This window comes from Gobio gobio (genome assembly GCF_949357685.1).
Source record: "Gobio gobio genome assembly, chromosome: 9".
Lineage (NCBI taxonomy): Eukaryota > Metazoa > Chordata > Actinopteri > Cypriniformes > Gobionidae > Gobio > Gobio gobio.
In genome coordinates, this window is record NC_137115.1 from 42422755 (window position 1) to 42442324 (window position 19570).

At 41.4% G+C, this 19570-nt stretch overlaps 1 protein-coding gene across 2 annotated transcripts in view; it reads left to right on the top strand.

Moving 5' to 3' along the window:
- Positions 1-19570, top strand: part of znf423 (zinc finger protein 423) — a 173205-nt gene that overhangs the window by 34704 nt on the left and 118931 nt on the right. Inside the window, exon 3 of one of the 2 annotated variants that reach the window (XM_079825590.1) lies at positions 14932-15135. In XM_079825590.1, the coding sequence (XP_079681716.1) occupies positions 14932-15135 (204 nt within the window). Of the gene's footprint in view, positions 1-14931; positions 15142-19570 lie in introns of both variants that reach the window. The other variant, XM_079825589.1, reaches the window with a different exon arrangement.

Below are 19570 nucleotides of genomic sequence, written 5' to 3' on the forward strand. Positions count from 1 at the left end.
ACACCACTATGCATTTTTTTGGGATACTGAACTAATTAGTCCTTGCTTGTATAAGTCAGCACTGTATTTCTGAGTGATACAGGATATTCAGCCAGGGGATAAATGCAGGGCGGGTGTGATTTCACCCTTTGAGATTTAATTGGTTTGTGAAAAGTGGTTTCTATATGATGGGTTAGTGGCAGAAGAGGACGGAGGGGGTTTGAGAAATAAAAGGTCTTGTTAAAACGTTAAAGACAAACGATCACAATAAAAGCTGGAAAGTTTATTCAAAACGTCAATGGTCAATTGTGATTTCATGTTCATTTTAAAGTCATGATGTAACAAAAGTAGCAACAGTTCCATATTGTGATGTACATCCACGTAAAAAGCTCAATAACGTGTTTAGAAAATAGAAGATAGATTTTCATACCAATTTTAAAGATAGCAGGCAAAAAAGCTCCATTGTCTATTGTCAACAGTGTAGCAATGTATGAAGCACAGCTCACACAGAAGTCACTTTTAAAATAAACAGCTTTCTGTTGATCAGCATAGCAAGTTATTTGCACGTGAGCAAAATTAGCTTGAGGGCTCCCGATTGAAATGACTGGAATTCCCCAGGAAATTTTACTGTGCAACAGTAAATATGATCATACCTTAAGACTAAAAGAACGCAGCATCTATGCAACAGGACATTAACTTTTGATGCATATTTTTTAATATACTGACTGAATCTTTGTGCGATCTGTAGCTTGGCGTTGAGGATTTGTGCTAATGTTGTCGACGTGTATTCAGGGCAATTTCCCAGACCTGTTCCCTCTTCTCCCCATCATTTCCTATCATCTCTCTTCTATTATCAGTAAACATGTTCAAAAGAGCCTAAGTAAAAAAAAGATATAGCCTATATTGTTATCTTATTGGTCATTAGGGTATTAAAATGGTATTAAAATCACTAAAGTCAGATGTGCGTTAGTTGTGTTTGTGCATTTCTAAGTGTGTGCATGTGCGTGTTGGATCTTGGTGAGCTCAGCAGAGTGAAGGGAGTAAGAGAGAGAGGCCCCCGGGGGCCCGAGGGGATGACGTGGGCCCCTCCTAACCGGCCCTGAGGGAGTGCTGCAGGGGTGCTGACTGAGGTCCTGGGTGGCTGCAAAGTGCTGCGTATGTGAGATACAGCAGGAAGGGGAGTCCCAGGGCTCTCGCTAAACCCTCTGCTCTTCCTCTCTGCCTCTCCTCCTCGACTCCTCCCTCTATCCCTCTCTTCTTCATATCTCGTGCCGTAACCCCATTTGCTTGCGCTAATCAGCCTTTTTTTTCCACCACCGTTCCGGGTGGACTTGGTCGCATTCCGCATCACCTCCTCTTTCTTCCTTTCTCTTTCCTCTTTGTCTCCCTTTTTCCCTTCTCTCTCTCTCTCGATCCCTTCCCCCTATCCATACTCTCTCCTGTGTTTGTTTGTGCTGCTGTGCTGGGGCTCAGGGGGCCGCTCGCCATCTCTTATTTAAAAAGATAAAAAAACCTTCCTTCCCTTTATTCCCTAGGAGATGATGTCGACAAGGACACTGGCAGGCTTTTCCTGGTATTAAATTCACTTCGTCCCCCCCCTCTCCTCGGTGGAAAATGTGTACTGAGTTTGGAGAGAGTGCAGTGAGGGGGGGGGGGTTATAGTTAAGGGGTGGAGAGGTTAAAGGAAAGAGTTAGAGCACCGCCCCCCCACCCGCGGGCCCCCGAGGACCTGATTGAGGCCCCTTCGGTCTGTCCCGCTGGGGGAGCGGGCCGGAGGTACACCCCCCGTTTCCCTCTCTCTCGCTCGCTCTCTCTCTCTCTCACTGTCTTTCTCTCTCCACCCCATGCTCCCTGAGATAGAAAAACAACCCGTCCCTCCCTGGCCCAGAGGGGAACAAGAGAAGGAAAGGAGAAAAGAGAGAAAATGAGCCAGGTCTGACACTGGAGACTTGAAGAGATGGTGGTGTGGAGAGGGGGGGGTCGGTCGAAGGAACGAGAGGAAAGAGGAAAGAGAGAGAGAGAGAGAGAGAGAGAGAGAGAGAGAGAGTTTATAGAGACAGATGCAGACGCTTGTCATTTTTCGAAAGACGGCGCAGGGAGGGGGGAATTGTTTTTTTTATAAGTGCCATCAGAGCTGTGAAGTTGAGCATTGTTTTTCCTGCTTCCTGTCAAAGAACCGGAGCAGTGCTTTTGGATGTGTTCACACACACACACACACACACACACACACACACACACACACGCACACTTTGAAACAATAGCTCTAGAGACTTTGCTTTGTCAACATATAGGACATCGTCTGACGCACATTTGCAGGGATCAAGTACATTATTACTCACACACACACACACACGTGCATGCACACACACACCGACACACACAAGCACCCAATTTGTGTGCGTGTCCCCGACTATGATTCATTGTGGAAAAAGGCTGCTCATATCCCTGTGCGCTGGCCGATAGGGGCTGTAATGGTCTTGAATTGAATTATTTTATTCATTTCCTCCCTCAGCTATTGGTGGGCCAGCAGGACCTCTTAACGCAGCCAATCGGATGGCTCTGTCTGTTCTCCCTTGGTCTCACCCACACTGGGCGAGTCATTGTGACCTCACCCGTAATGTGAGCTTTTTGGTCACCTGTGTATTCCTCAGGCAGAAAGGGAGCTGTTGTGTTCTGGTTTTATTTGGCAGCGGGGCACCGAACCAGGCCTATTTATGACCCTCTTAATGGCCTACGCTGTCAAACTCGGCACACGTTAAACTTTTGTCGAGGCCAAAATGAAAGGGAGAAAGAAAGGTATGTGCTGCAGTTAGTACAGGACAGAGCAGGGCTGTTTCTATAGGCTCAGTTGGGCCAGTTTGGATTTTTACTTGCCAATATTTTGACTCGTCCTCCTGCTAAAAAAATCACACAATTCACATGCCTCAGGAAAATGTATTTTTAAATTACGTTGTAACTTTTTCGGACATAATGGCATATTTTAAAGTCTATATCTTCAAAATGACTAATCAGCGGATTGCCTGAGGGTTAAGGAAGGCCTGTATAATAGGCTGGTTTTATGTTCACCTGACCCCGAGATAATAATTTATTGAGAGAAATGGAATAGAATTGTAAATTTAAAATAGAAAACATTTATTTTCAATTGTAGTAACATTTCACAATATTACTGTTTTTTTTTCTCCAGATAATTGCAGCCAAATTTCACTAATTTATGCATTCAACAGTCATAATGAATTTTTGCAAACAATGTAACTCCAATATTGATAATAATTAAACATGGTTATAACATTGATTTCCTCATCGCCATATCTATAGAAAATGATAGTATAAGGTGCAAAACTTTTACTGCAGTAGTTCTTAATACCGGTCATGGGGACCCACTGCTTTGCACATTTTGTATGTCTCCCTTATGTGACACACTCAGTTAAGTTCATGGAGCTCTTTTATAACGGGCTGATGATCTGAATCAGGTTTGTTAAATAAAGACATAAAAAATGTGCAGAGCGTTGGGTCCGCAGAACTGGAGTTTTACTGATTTCTTTGATGCTTTTAAGACTTCTTGACATTCTCCCAAATTCGCTAAAATCAGCTAGGTATTATTACCGTGGTAACATGTTTAAATAACTACACAACATTGGCCTGATAGGGTAAGCGATCGCTCAGTCAGGCCCAAAATGGCCCATTTTTTTTGTTGGGCTCTACTGAGGCAACTGTAGAGAGCCAGAGGATTGGCAAGATCTGTTGGATGACACAGAGTGAAAAATCAGTCAGTCTCCTGGCCCCTGCAAATGCTCTGTCCCCTCTGGAATCTAACCTGAGCTGGATTCAGCCATGCATTCCCTGTTTGGTGACTGGGAACGAGGGATGAGAGGGAGGGTGGGAGGAGGACAGGAGCGATGATGACCGTCGGCTACAACGCAGCCCCAAAATGGCCCTCTTTCTCCATGATGCAGTGGGCAGTTTAGAAAAGAGGACACAACTAAGAGATCCATCTCTCTATCCCTCAAGTGCTTTTGTGTGTCTTCCTCTCCCTCCGTTCGTGTCTCGCTGTCTGTCTCGCTCTCTCATTTGTGTCCCTCTCTATTTTTCTTCATCTCCTTGCATGAACCTCTGGAGGTCCATAATATATTTTTAATTTCCCCAAGGCAGCGACAGGAAAACAGTTTTAATGTGTGAAGAGGAGGTGTGCGTCTCTGTGTGTGTATGCATTAGCATGTCGCCACGCGTGTATATTTGCGTGTCGACGTGTGTACACGTCGCTTGCACGTTCACGTGGCAGCTCGCGGAACCATGGGCTGGAACAGGTGATGGCATCGGTGAGCAACTGTTTGGCTTGTTTGTGTGTTCTGTGTGATTTAATTCCCATCCTTCCATGACGCGCTCTTTCATCATCTCCCACTCTTTCTTCTCTGTGTCTGGGTGTACGAGCGTTGGGTGCTGGGTCTCTGGAGGAGGGGAGACTGGTACAGCGTGGCTGGCAAGCGGCAGTCCCAAGGGGCCATGCGGTATTGTGGAAACACAGCTAGCGGAGGCCAGAAGAGCCAGAGAGAGAGGTCTACTTGCTTTAAATAGGTCCCGTGTTTACCGCGTTAGGCCCTGCGCTCCCCCGAGAGACCACGTGCATGCACTGCACCTGCTCAAGCGCTGGGCCATCAGGGGCCCTTGTCCCAACTCCAAACCGGAATACGCACAATGCGGATATAGATGTACTATACATGTGGCCTTAGAGCTAGTGGTCAACCAACATGGGTTATTAAGCGGACGATGACAGTTTATGGAGTGCAGGATGACCATTGTTTCTGACACATAAATGTATTGACAAAAAAAAGTCAATATTTCAATATTTATCACTAATTTGCATTGAAAACAGGAAAAGTTTATTATCTATTGACAAAGGTTGTAGGTATTTGGAATTGATAAGAGGAGGAAGTATTACTTATGTTTATTAGACAAGATGGGACAATTGCTGGCCAATGCTAATTATCGCAAATTGTCAAAAATGGATTAATCCGTTAGGTTTGTGACAGTTGATATATCTCAAAAACTTTGACTTGAATTGACTTAAAGGGTTAGTTCACCCAAAAATGAAAATTCTGTCATTAATGACTTACCCTCATGTCGTTCGACACCCGTAAGACCTCCGTTCATCTTCGGAACACAAATGAAGATATTTTAGTTAAAATCCGATGGCTCAGAAAGGCCTCCATTGGCACAATGCACTTTACACTCTCAAGACCCATAAAAGGTACTAAAGACGTCGTTACAAAAGTCATCTCACTACAGTGGTTCTACAATAACTTTATGAAGCGACGAGAATAGTTTTTGTGCGCAATAAAAACCTAAATAACGACTTATATAGTGATGACCGATTTCAAAACACTGCATCATGAAGCTTCAAAGCGTTATGAATCAGCGAGTCGAATCATGATTCGGATCGCGTGTCAAACCACCAAACTGCTGAAATCACATGATTTTGGCGATCCAAACCGCTGAATCAACTCGTTGATTCATAACGCTTCGAAGCTTCATGATGCCGTGTTTTGAAATTGTCATCACTATATAAGCCGTTATTTAGGTTTTTTTTGTGCACAAAAACTATTCTCGTCGCTTTATAAAGTTATTTTAGAACCACTGTAGTGAGATGGACTTTGTAACGACGTCTTTAGTACCTTTTAAGGGTCTTGAGAGTGTACAGTGCATTGTGCCAATGGAGGCCTTTCAGAGCCATCGGATTTCAACTAAAATATCTTCATTTATGTTCTGAAGATGAACGGAGGTCTTACGGGTGTCGAACGACATGAGGGTAAGTAATTAATGACAGAATTTACATTTCTGGGTGAACTAACCCTTTAAATTTAGTTTGGTTTTATTTTCTTAGTTAAATTTAGCTTAAATTTTTTTTTTAATTTGTCATTTTATATTTATTTTATTTTATATTATTATTATTATGGTATTTAATTTATTTTAATTTATTTATTGTTCTTTTTTATTTTTATTTGTTTTCTTGTACTCTTATTTAATTTTATATAATTTTTTATTGTATTATTTATTCATTTTATTTCATTTATTTTCATTTATTTTTAACGTTTTTTTGTAAAATATTTTATTTTGACAAGCTGGCTACATGTCGTTTTAATTTTAGTGTTAATTTTAATATTGAACTTTAACATGTAAAAGATTATTTTCAGTTGCATATTAGTTGCTATTGAAATTTTCATTAGAAATTGGTGTTGAATTTTAGTAGTGTAACAACACTAATCATTACTTGTAACTTTCCTGCTTTGACCCGTGAGCTACAATGGGGTGCAAATTCGTCTTGTTTGAAGGTGCTGGTTCCATGGAGTCCATATTAAACCTGGATCGTCTCTCTGTTGTGTCTTGACGCGGTCCAACATCATTAATGTTTTCTATCAGGGAGCGTGTCTGTGCCAGTTTTCTGGGACAGGATGAGCGATGGATTTCGACAGGTAGGCTGTGTTCGTGTGATGAGATCAGACATACCTAATCGAGCTTAGAGAAGCACTACAATTCCTTTGGTCTCTCTAACTAATGCAGCCTTGATCTGGTTTACATTTGGCCACGTCTGGTTCGAGTGTGTATCTGCGTGTGTGTATTTGTGGTCTAGTTGAAAGACAGCCTTGTGCTTTAATGTTTTCACAGGAAAAAAAGTCTTGTTGAAGTTGGAGCTGCTATTTTTCCAGTGCAGCAGTGTGGCTTGTTCTTTTGTTGGGGTTTAGTTGTGTTCTGGTATCTGTGTGTGTGTGTGTGTGTGTGTGTGTGTGTATACCTCTTTCCCCAAACCAAGCTTACTCTCGGCTCCTGTTAGTAGTACAACACACACAACTGCTCTTCTGATCTCGGTTTCTCTCTCCTGCTTTCTTTTCTCTTTCGGTTGACACACGAGTATGACCTCCATATGTGGATTTCCCCTTTTAGTACTTTGAAATAATAAAAACATACATTCAATTAAACGCACACACGGTACAGCATAACTAAGAGCAGACACAGTGGTGGAAAGGGAAATGGAGTTTTAAGGGTTCTGGTCATAAAGAGAGTTCCCTAGCTAAGGTCTCGAAACGTTTTAGCTGAGTTGCTGACTTGCCGTCTTGGTGAGCAAAACCCACAATTCAAAATGGAAAGCTTTTTATTGCATTATTTAAAGATCACATGAGATCAAAATTTGTGGCTTTTAGTCCATGTCTATTATCTTTGATCAGCATCTACCTTTTAGTGCAGTCCTAAAAGTTGACAAACTTAACTTTTAGTTGATATATGCACTTAAAATCCAAATTAAAAAGATACTGTACTCACTCATTTTGTCCAATCAGATGCTTTGTCCAAAATTTAGCATGGGAAAGGGAACTTCGCTTGTCAAGCAGATTCATGGCATTTCTTTATTTAACAATTATTGTGTGTTGTGGGCGATTATGAAGGCAACATAGTTGTGCCATTGGATCTGTGGCTCTTAGTAGCACTAAAGCATCTTCTTGATCCTTTGTCACTTTGTGATTTCAGTGTTCCTCTCGTCAGTGTGGAGCATGCCTTGCGGTGTCCATTAAGGGCAGCATCACACCAATGCTAATTATTTCCCGCTCTCATGATGGAAGCTGCACCACACTTAAAAAAAAAAAAAAAAAAAAAGACATATCAACCTAACGAGGGGTAATTAGCAGGTCCCTGTAAGGCGGGGCTGTGCTCGGCAACATGACTGCTCTGTGGATTCTGCTAATTCACTTCTCCTCATCTAATTACCCCACACAAACATGGCTGTTTGTCTTTCCTGAGAGAGAAAGTGTATGTGAGGGGGGGTTTGATTGTAGCCCCCCCCCCCCCCCCCCCCCCCCGCCACCACCACCACCTCTATCACTCTCGCGTGCACACACACCACACACTCATGCACGACCTGAGGCTCAACTTGATGTAAAACAAACACAACCATGTTTAATGTAAAGCATAAGAAAGGGCTATTAGTAGAGCTATGAATATTATACAAAATCATAAAGAAAAACAATCATTAATATATAATGATAAAACCAGAGTTTCCGCCAGACCATATTGTAAGTGTGGTTTAAAAAGTTGGCCAAGCTTTATGAATATTAATATTCTTTTCTTGCATTAGAACATGCAATTTACCATTTTTAGAAAGGATGCCAACCCTTGGGACTGCATTTAATGACTTCAACTCTTGAGCACCATTTGAATTACTTTGTAACATATGAATATGAATATATCCTCTGTTAAAAATTGCTGCAGATATTTTTGGGACAATTTTTTTTTTTGTACACCTATATTGATTAGAAAATATATTGATTTCTTTTTTACACCTTATTTTTTTTACTTGTTTTTTGTGTACAATGTATGCATTTTAATTTGAATTTAATTTAGCATTTTTAATTTTATTTATTAATGTACACACATTTTTTTTAGAAAATTGTCCTTTTTTGCATCAGTTAAGAGTGAATTTGTGTGTGTGTGTTGAGTGTACGTTTATAATACCCTTGTGTAGGGTACGTTTATGCTGTTTGCATCTGTTTTGCAAGTAGTTGGGTATATGTGTGTGAGGTTTTGGTGCTGGGACAGGCTGTCTCTCAGAGATAATGGCCTGCAGAGTGAGGGACGGGAGCTGCAGCTGGCTGTGAGAGAGTGAGTTGGGCTCTGGGCATATCCCCTGCTGGGGACCCCCAAACACTCATTAACACATTGGTCTTGCACACACGAAAGAGGACAGCAGCACGCACCCTAACTTAAAGCATTGATAAAATACTCTCCCATACATGAACAAAGGTGTGGTGGAAAGAGCTTGCCACCTGGGACACCAAAGTCTCAAAAGAGCATGTGCTTGATGAAGTCTTTGCCATCAACATACCAAGGTCTACTCTGATAAATGGAGCTTTCAATCAAGTTTGCTACACCGTTGTCCAATAACCCTCACCGAACACACACACACATACAAGCAGAAGCGTTGTGTCTCTTTGGCTTGTTTCTCACCTAGCCCTCTCACAGTAGAGGGAGTCTAGGCCCTGTTGTGAGGTACGGCAATGTGTGCGCCTGTCCTCCACCTCCAGTGTTGCAAAAGGACACTGAAGAGACAGAATTGCCCCTCATACTCATTTAAACCTCAACAGCCTACCTGAGGCACAACATTATAAAAATAATAGACACCACATTATGTCAGTAACACGTTTCTACTACATTAAAAACACAAATAGCATCACAGTTACCACAGGCTTGCTAGCTTGACAGCTATTACAGTAATGAACACACAAATAGCCGCACGGTCTCTGTCAGGACCCGCGCATGCTTGAGATATGTGTTAGCAGCATACAGAGCAGAGTCCAGAATTATAGCGGAGAGCATAAAAAGAACTGGTTCTTTTGAATGATTTTCTTTAAAACATTAGTCTCTTTGGACAGTATTCTCAACAGCCCTGATTTCATTGAGTTTAACTGTGCCACAATCAGTCTGTGTTTAAAAACTAGAGTGTACCCAAAACGAAAATTGTAATTTACTCACCCTCATGTTGTCCCAAAGCTTTTTTCTTCAGTTGGAACACAAAACGAGAAATGTGTACTTTTCGTAATTCGTAATTTTCAGTGCAGTTGTAATTTTTTCATTTGATTCAGTTCTCAAAAGTAGTCTGAATGATTTGTTCATGAATTGGACTCACAGACCTAATGACTTGGACTGAAATAGAAAATTATATGAGAATAACAACTGCACAAAAATATTGAATGGCTTCCATAAACATGTCGTGCGAGCCTTCTTTGTGGTACTTTTATGGCTCTTTTTGAAACACAGTGGCTGGTGGATGCCCAATTTTATCAGCCACTTATATTTTTTAGCAGCCGCTTTTTCCAGAATTCAAATTTATAAAAGAAAGTGCACTAACATATTTTGAATTGCTTCAAAACATTCTTTTTTTAAAATTATTAATACATATTCAGAGCGATGGAGGTGGAAACACAGATGGAGTAGATGAAGTCCATCAACACCCCCAATGCTTGCACAGTCCTGTACCTCGTTCTGGGTCCACATTTCATTCAGAAACATTAGGCAGTTAATATGCTGTTTAATGTTGATGATCGTGTTATTTTACATATGCGTTTGATTACATATGAGATCGCTAGTTTCTGCGTCGTCTTCACATGTGTTTTGATCAGGGGTTGCTGTACTCTTTCAGAAGATGTGTCATAGCGCTCCCTAGCTTATATAAGTGAAAACACGGAAAATTCTGTGTTTGGCAGGGAAGCGTTTTCTCACAAATAACGGAAAATTCCGTGTTTGGCTGAGAAAGAGGTAAAAAAAATGTTTTTGCCCACACTAACACACGCCTATTAACTCGATAATAAAGCAGTAAAGTAGGCTATCTTTCAACTCAGGACAGCGCCACTTCTCACAAATACAGATTGAAGATGAAAAGTTTAACTGACACATAATCGAGCACCGTAGCACCCATGGTATCGGCGCCTATCCTCGCGGCTGCTAAAACTAGCTATCTAGCCATTACATAACACAACTTCAAGTTAGTAATTCACTTACTTTAGAATTCTCATTCAGTCCAACTGCGCCGATTGCATAGAGCAGATAGCCTTTATTGCCTGGTCGTCGGGAAGGTAGGCTATCCATTCCCCCGTTTTCCCTTCGTCATCAATGCGCCACTTATTCGAAAAGTACCTTCTCTTTTTCTTTACTTCGCCCTCAACAGTTTGTACATTCATAGCTACTGCTGACTCCGCAGCGGGCCTCTTAACACCGGGGATATGTCGCCACATTTTTTAACCGATAATTTTCCTTTCGTCTGTACCTCAGCTCAGCTATATGTGTCACGGCCCGTTCAGCGCCTTGACAAACATTGCTGAAAACCAATCAAAGTTACTTGACAAAAGTGCATTATTGTTAATTAGCAACAGCATTCCTTGACAGAAGCTGTCCAATCCGTTACAAGGAATGTTTTAAGTAGATAAAAATATGTTTTACAATCCACCCACCACTGTGGCTGGTATACAAGGCAAAGTCACCACTTTGAAAAAGTACCAGCCATTGGCTGGTAGCAGGTGCTAATTTCCCACCCTGATTGGAAAGTCATATGGCATTGGAACAACATGAGGATGAGTTAATAACTATATTATATTTTTGGGGGGTCTGCTATCCCTTTAAACATTTTAACCACCAGATGCGCAAAATAAAAAGCCAGCCACATTGGGTGAACCCTAATTTTGAAATGTTCACGGACCTCACCTCGACCTGAGCCCCACCCTGCGTCCATCAGCCTCTCCTCACACCACGCATCATGTTTACGCACGCATTCGCACTCGTGTGTGTTTGTCAAGGCCGCGGTCGGAGGTGGAACGACTGCAGCTGAGATGCGTGATGCGTGTGTATCAATCTTCCACTGCAGAGAGAGAAATGGAGCCCTGTAATGACGGTGGCCCTGCACTCTAATGGAGTGTGTTCTGGAGGGGCCCCTCTAGAGACTCCCCTCCCCTCTTCCCTCCTGAGAGGGCATACGCTTACGGGAAAGGAGGGGGGAGAGAAGGCAGTAATGAAAGGAAGATGCAAAAAGAGAATGAAAAAGAAGGATGGAGGAGTTTAAAAGGCAGGTTAGCAGTATAGTGCATTCCGCCAGCCACTTTTATCCTCGTCTCCATCGCCTCCTGCATGCCAGCCCCGCTTATGACCGGAGAGATGGAGGTATGGAGAGAGGAGAAGGGTAGGGAAAGGTCCCCTCCTGCTCCTCCCTCGTTGCCATGGTAGCAGGTTGTGCTGGCATGTGCCTTGGTTGGCAGTGCCTGTACCTCTGGCATGAGGGTACCTGGGGGAATCAGGGTGTGTGTGCGAGTGTGTGTGTGATTGAGTGAGGAGAGGTAGGGAGTGTTCGAGGGTTACTGCCACCATCCATTTTCCCCGAGATTAGAAGCTCTCATGGATGAAATAGTGTAGTTAATGCACCTTTTGTGTGTTTGCGCGTGTGTGTATGTGTGTAACCGCTGCTCAGGGCTCTATCAGTGTAGTGTCAGTTAGGGGCCGTTCTCCTCCCTGTCCAGACGGTGTTCTCACCACTGGACAGATGGCCATACCCCTCCTACCCCCTAGCCCAGCCCGCACCACCCTCCAAACCACCACGACGCCCCCACCTTCACCCCCACCTCTCTACCCTCTGCTCTGGTGGGGGTGAAATAAACTAGAGCACCTCGACGCTTCCTTATCCAAATGCCCCTCTAGATACCGAACCCCCCCCCCCTCACCCATTTCCACCTGCAGTCCGGACTGGGCTGGGGCCCAAAGCGAAGCCCAGGCTCTCCTCTGGCCGGGCTCCGATCCGCAGGCCCCATTAGCGTGGGCTGCTGCGGCGCGGCGTAATGCAGAGCCAGGCCTGGCCAAATTAGAGCTGATCAGAATGTGTGGAGCACAGGAATGGCCACCTCCTGCTTCTCTCTGATTGCACAAGTCCAGGATGATTAGACAGGATGTTAAGCCCGGGGGAGCCGGTGAGCAGCCCTCCCTCTCTCCGGCCCCCACTTCCTCCCTCCCTTTTCCCGCTCCCTCTGCCCTCACGTTTCCTCCTTTCCCCTGCGCCTTTTCTCAGCTCCTTGGTTTCCCTTGTTGTCGATGTTGGTTTTTTTTCCTGCTTATTTGATTTCTTTTATTCATCAATGCTCGTTTCGTATTCTATTCCATTGCAGTGTATCTCTAGTGTGTTTCAGATAGAGAGCTGATCGCACTTACACTCATGACATGTAAAACTGGTTGTGTATTGCATCAGACGTTGCATAAACACGTTTTGCCATTTAATGTATTTGATTAACATTCAGAATGCTTGATGTAATTTTTACAGATAAAAATCTGGTGTATGGCATTATTGCTTTTAGAAACATTCCCACAGTAAAGGATGCAAATAGAGATTAAAAGTGATAAAGTTTTAAAATCATGAAATTTTAAAGTTCCCTTGCGGTTATGGACTGGGAAAGTGATGTGAGTGAGAAACAAGAGATTCCAAGTGTAGTCCAGTGGAATAATTCATGGGTTATTGGTCATTAAGTCAGGTGACCTGATCGTTTGACCGTCTGTTGTTTTTTCATATTTAAGTCGTGATGAAATGGAAGTAGCGACAGGGACTTCTATCCATCGGTTGTTGATTGGTTGGGTGCAGATCTGAATGCGAGCTTGCAGTCATTTGTAAGAAAGAGACCAGGTTTAAGCGGACTAAATTATTGGAGAAGTCTGGAATGGATAACCAGAGAGAGAAGTCTGTTGTTTCACAGAAAGATCAAGTTATGACATTGATTAACAATTACAAGGTCACAACATTTTTAAAAATGAAACCTTTGCATGGAATAATTGTTCACAATAAGATCAATAACATGCATTTAGAAAACATTTTAGATTTTTTTTTGTATATTACTCTTGTTGTATGCACATAACAAAACATATTAGCATTGACACCCTTGTCGAGTGTGGTCAGAATGGTCTCTGACCACCTCCATATGCGGTCTTGGTAATCACAATGCAATCACCTGGCTTTTAAAGTGGTCAAGTGCTATCCGATTGCGATCTGACCACTGAAAGCGCATGTTAATAGCAGGTGTGACGGGGGCCTTTGTGTCTTAATTTGGATCAATTTTATCAGGGTCTCTTTGCTCTCATTCTGTCTCACAATCTCATACCACCCCACATTTTGTACGCCGTCTTGTCTCGCTTCCTCTGTCTCTCTTTCCCTCTAACTCAATCTTGCTCTCTCCTCCCTCTTTCTCCAGTCTCGTGTGTAGTCCTTTCAGCGTAGAGCCTTTAATGTGATAATAAGGTGTGAAAATGGAGCCACAATGGCGGAAGGAGGATTGCAGTGGCAGATTTCTCCACTGGTCCTTACTGTGTGCCACAAGCGACTGGGTGGCTCGCGCTCAAGCGGCTATCGAAGCCTCGGGCCCCTCTCTTACTCTTCAGTCTAGAGGCTCATGGGAGCTTTGATGTAGTTTTGACTGAGACTAGACACACTTAGGGTGGGGATTTATACCGAGACTGAGAAAAGTGAACTCTTTTAGGTCATTTTTAATAGTGGAGCTATTCCAGTAATGTGCTACATTTTCTAACAATTACGACTCTTTCAAATGTAGCATTGGAAAGTTGAATTGATTCAAGTGAATTGGTTCATCCTAAATGATTCTTTACCTCATATGCGGCATTGGAATGTCTGACTCATACTAGTGAATTGGACCTTTCTCTGGAAAGTCTGAATCATTCTATGGAATTGATTGTTTTATTCATTCTAGTGAATCAGTTCATTTGGATTATTTACTGATTTATAAAATGATTTACTGAATTTAATTCCTGCACAGTCATCTTTGTATTAAAACTGCATTTTGTGTAATATTTGGTTAAATTCTGCGGCTCAACACTGTTGTTAACTACTTTTAGTTTAATATCTCATATTTTGTTTTCTACTTGTATTAGTTCTGTTGTGTGTAATTTCATTTCATCGTTTAATTTTGAACAGAATAAAAAGTGAGCATCACATTCTCCATTTATTATTTTATTCAGTCTCGTGTATTTAATCAAAACCCTCATTGTGCTAGAAAATACAGCTTTTATTACATTATATTGTGCATGTATGTATATGAATATTCATGTGTAGTGTAGTTGACATCTTTTTCAAAAGATTAGTTTTCTAGTAAACCTACTTTAGTTCTTGAGTTCTACTTTTGGCAAGCTGCAGTTTCAAAATAGCTTCGCCAACGCTGGATGCATTTTTTTTTTTTTATTGATTTAAGTTTTGACAAGTACAGTAAGTTTTGCTACCCGTGACATTTGCAAAAGCTCTGCATCAGCACATATATGAAGTACAACACGTAACAGTCAAGAAATAATTATAGTATGCTTCACCTGTCAATAGCAATCCCTTGTCCTCACATCTTGCCTCACATCTTTCTCTCTCGATGCATGTGTGTATATGCATAGATGCAGCCGTATCAGAGCGAGACTCTGATCGAAAGGAGAGCCGGGTGACGGGTGAGGACGGAGAACAGAGTGTGACCAGTCATGACGAGAGAGTGGGAGAGGAGGATTTAGATGACGACTCCATCTTCACCTGTGACAACTGCCAACAGGACTTTGAGTGTCTGGCAGACCTGACCGAGCACCGTACCAACCACTGCCCAGCAGGTTTGTGTATGTGTTGTGTTTCTCCACTGTCTTTAGCCAAAGTTTTTGTTTTTTCCAGTCCCAGTTTAATGTGCCATTTGTGGGGTAACTTTTGCAGATACATTTTTTTTTCAATCAGACTTGTTAATGGATGATTTTTGCCACAGCATTTAAGACAAACTTTTCACCTACAATAATCAATAATCATCCAACTTATTTGCATTATGTTTGTGGGTGAGAGCTATACAGTGGCAGACAGGGGAAGTGTTTAGTAAACCTACTTTAAAAAAAAAAATCATTCTTTTTTTTTTCAATTTCGTGTGGTTATTCTATTGGCACAGAAATTATACAAGGCTTTCATTTCTTATTTCTGAGTAAATCATATTGGCAGGAGGCAGAAGTTGGTATAGTTTTCGAGGCGGTGGGGTTACTTAGAGGCCGTTGGCTGTTCTGGAGTCAGTATGCTCCCTCAGGAGAGTGGTGTTTTAAAGCTAACACGCAGTACACGCACACAATAGCCGTTATTACAATCGCGGTAATTAATGAAACGCTGAAAGCGGCCCTGCAGGGGCATCTGCTTCCTAGCAGATTAATCAAGGGCCTCTCCTTAACGAGCATAAAACTGAAGAAAAGAGGGGGAGATGAGTGTGTGTGTGTGTATGTATGTATGTATATATATATATGTATGTATGTATGTATGTATATATATATATGTATGTATGTGTGTATGTGTATATATACAGTGAGGAAAATAAGTATTTGAACACCCTGCTATTTTGCAAGTTCTCCCACTTAGAAATCATGGAGGGCTCTGAAATTGTCATTGTAGGTGCATGTCCACTGTGAGAGACATAATCTATAAAAAAAAAATCCAGACATCACAATGTATGATTTTTTAACTATTTATTTGTATGATACAGCTGCAAATAAATATTTGAACACCTGAGAAAATCAATGTTAATATTTGGTACAGTAGCCTTTATTTGCAATTACAGAGGTCAAACGTTTCCTGTAGTTTTTCACCAGGTTTGCACACACTGCAGGAGGGATTTTGGCCCACTCCTCCACACAGATCTTCTCTAGATCAGTCAGGTTTCTGGCCTGTCGCTGAGAAACACGGAGTTTGAGCTCCCTCCAAAGATTCTCTATTAGGTTTAGGTCTGGAGACTGGCTAGGCCACGCCAGAACCTTGATATGCTTCTTACAGAGCCACTCCTTGGTTATCCTGGCTGTGTGCTTCGGGTCATTGTCATGTTGGAAGACCCAGCCTCGACCCATCTTCAATGCTCTAACTGAGGGAAGGAGGTTGTTCCCCAAAATCTCGCAATACATGGCCCCGGTCATCCTCTCCTTAATACAGTGCAGTCGCCCTGTCCCATGTGCAGAAAAACACCCCCAAAGCATGATGCTACCACCCCCATGCTTCACAGTAGGGATGGTGTTCTTGGGATGGTACTCATCATTCTTCTTCCTCCAAACACGTTTAGTGGAATTATGAGCAAAAAGTTCTATTTTGGTCTCATCTGACCACATGACTTTCTCCCATGGCTCCTCTGGATCATCCAAATGGTCATTGGCAAACTTAAGACGGGCCTGGACATGTGCTGGTTTAAGCAGGGGAACCTTCCGTGCCATGCATAATTTCAAACCGTGACGTCTTAGTGTATTACCAACAGTAACCTTGGAAACGGTGGTCCCAGCTCTTTTCAGGTCATTGACCAGCTCCTCCCGTGTAGTTCTGGGCTGATTTCTCACCTTTCTTAGGATCATTGAGACCCCACGAGGTGAGATCTTTCATCGAGCCCCAGTCCGAGGGAGATTGACAGTCATGTTTAGCTTCTTGCATTTTTCTAATGATGGCTCCAACAGTGGACCTTTTTTCACCAAGCTGCTTGGCAATTTCCCCGTAGCCCTTTCCAGCCTTGTGGAGGTGTACAATTTTGTCTCTAGTGTCTTTGGACAACTCTTTGGTCTTGGCCATGTTAGTAGCTGGATTCTTACTGATTGTATGGGGTGGACAGGTGTCTTTATGCAGCTAACGACCTCAAACAGGTGCATCTAATTTAGGATAATAAATGGAGTGGAGGTGGACATTTTAAAGGCAGGCTAACAGGTCTTTGAGGGTCAGAATTCTAGCTGATAGACAGGTGTTCAAATACTTATTTGCAGCTGTATCATACAAATAAATAGTTAAAAAATCATACATTGTGATTTCTGGATTTTTTTTTTTTAGATTATGTCTCTCACAGTGGACATGCACCTACGATGACAATTTCAGACCCCTCCATGATTTCTAAGTGGGAGAACTTGCAAAATAGCAGGGTGTTCAAATACTTATTTTCCTCACTGTATATATATATATATATGTATATATATATATATATATATTATATATGTATAGAGAGAGAGAGAGAGAGAGAGAGAGAGAGAGAGAGAGAGAGAGAGAGATGCCACTCCAGCGTTTATTGGATAATCTTGCAGTATCTTTTCAGCTATATAAAATTCTCAAAATATGATGCTAGTGGATTGTTAATATCCACAGCCCTCATCATACCAGAGCACACATGTTTCTGAGAGCACAAAATATGGCATGACACAACCCTTTCCCCCATCTCCTTCCGTTATTTTGGCTACTTCCAAAGTAATGAAATCATGGCCCTGGATTTTAGACGCAATCTCAGTTTTGAAGTCATCGGAGAGCTGCATGTTGCGTATTGGAGGGGAAAAATAAAGAGTGAAATGAAATGACAAAATGCACTTGTTCCCAGGAGTGTGCAATCTGGAGATTGTAAAAAAGGGTCCTTTTCAATCGGAATGATGCGTCCCAGTAAGAGTGCATATCTAGGCTGCTATATCAAAGTCCGTCAAAGGACGTTTCAATTTAAAGGATCCTTTGAAGGCAGTCTTCATTTCTCGTCCTTCATTCTGCCTGTTTTGAAGGGTGCATCAAGTGTATCCTTCGTGTCCTCCAATCCTTTGCACACGTTCCAGTTCACAAAAAAGAATCAGCAGAAAATGAATCTCCATTGTGGTTGATAAGTTATTATGGCATCATTTTCTTTTTTATTGTTGTAAAATAATCACATAATGCTAAACTACATAATGTAAACCACTGGAAGACCACAGAGAGAAAGGCAGTTTATATAAATGTTTTTAAAATAAAGTATTTTCAAATGATAATTTTTAAAAAAAAATTCACATCGTGACAGTGGAAACATTTATGATGTGATGTCATGTGCATTTACTAGACTGTCTCATTGTAGCATTTAATACTGTTAAATGAACTCTAGCCTTCACTCCTTCAATGGACTGGACTAGACAGGACACCTGTCCTTCTGTTTGAGAAGCACCAATAATCTGCTGCCGTGTCTGGGGAATTGGACCAATCACAAACCTTCTTCTCATTTATTATTATTATTATTATTATTATTATTATTATTATTATTATTATTATTATTATTATAATAATTATTATTATTATTAATAGTATCAGTGTCATTTTAGTATTATTTCTATACTGTTATATATATTTGTAATATTTAAATTAACTTTTTTATATATATATATTTTCAGGTTTCTTTTTCCTTTTAGCTTATTTTTTTGTTTCTTTATATTTCAGTTTTAGTTTGGTTTCATTTTTAATTTATTTCCTCTTAGTAATTTTAGTGCTTACATTTATTTCGTTTCATTGCCAAGACAACATTTCTAATTTTCGTTTACATTGTTTTTCATCTAATATTTGTATTTTATTTAATTTCAGCTTTATTTCGATAAACAACATTTTTAAATAGTTTTAGTTAACAATAATAACCCTGATTATTACTTTTAATAATAATTATTATTATTATTAGACAATAATCTATTAAATTAATATTGAATAATGCAGATTATTATTCAATATTAGTTGAATACAATCTCCTATGTATTTGTTATTATTTATAATAACAACAACAACGGCAATAATAATAGCAGCAGTAAATAAAAAATCACTTGCAAACCCTTTCAAGTTCTTGACACACTCCTGGGAGCTGGTCTAGTGGGGGAGAGAGTAGCGTGCTGCTGGTGACTTCATCTGATAAGGGACAAACACACGCCATTTTGTGTGTGTGTGTGTGTGTGTGTGTGTATGTGAGGGAGGCCATGTTGTGGAGAGCAGTGGATGGTTCCCATGGCCCCAAGGAGAGCCTGGCCAATATCAGCACACCAGCAGAAGGCTCATAAAGCCACTCTATCAATTTACGGTTATTATTATGACCGCATGCCCGTCAGAGCAGGAATATTCTCTAGCACAGCCGTGCCACGCCACGGCATGAAATGAAATTTCTATTCCCTTAACAGAAGACACCGTGGCTATAGAATTACACCTGGAATCCCATCATGTGTTTGTGCGTGCATGTGTATTTGGCATGTCCGCCTCGTATTTGTGCACCGTCCTCTTGTTTAGCTTCTCGACAAT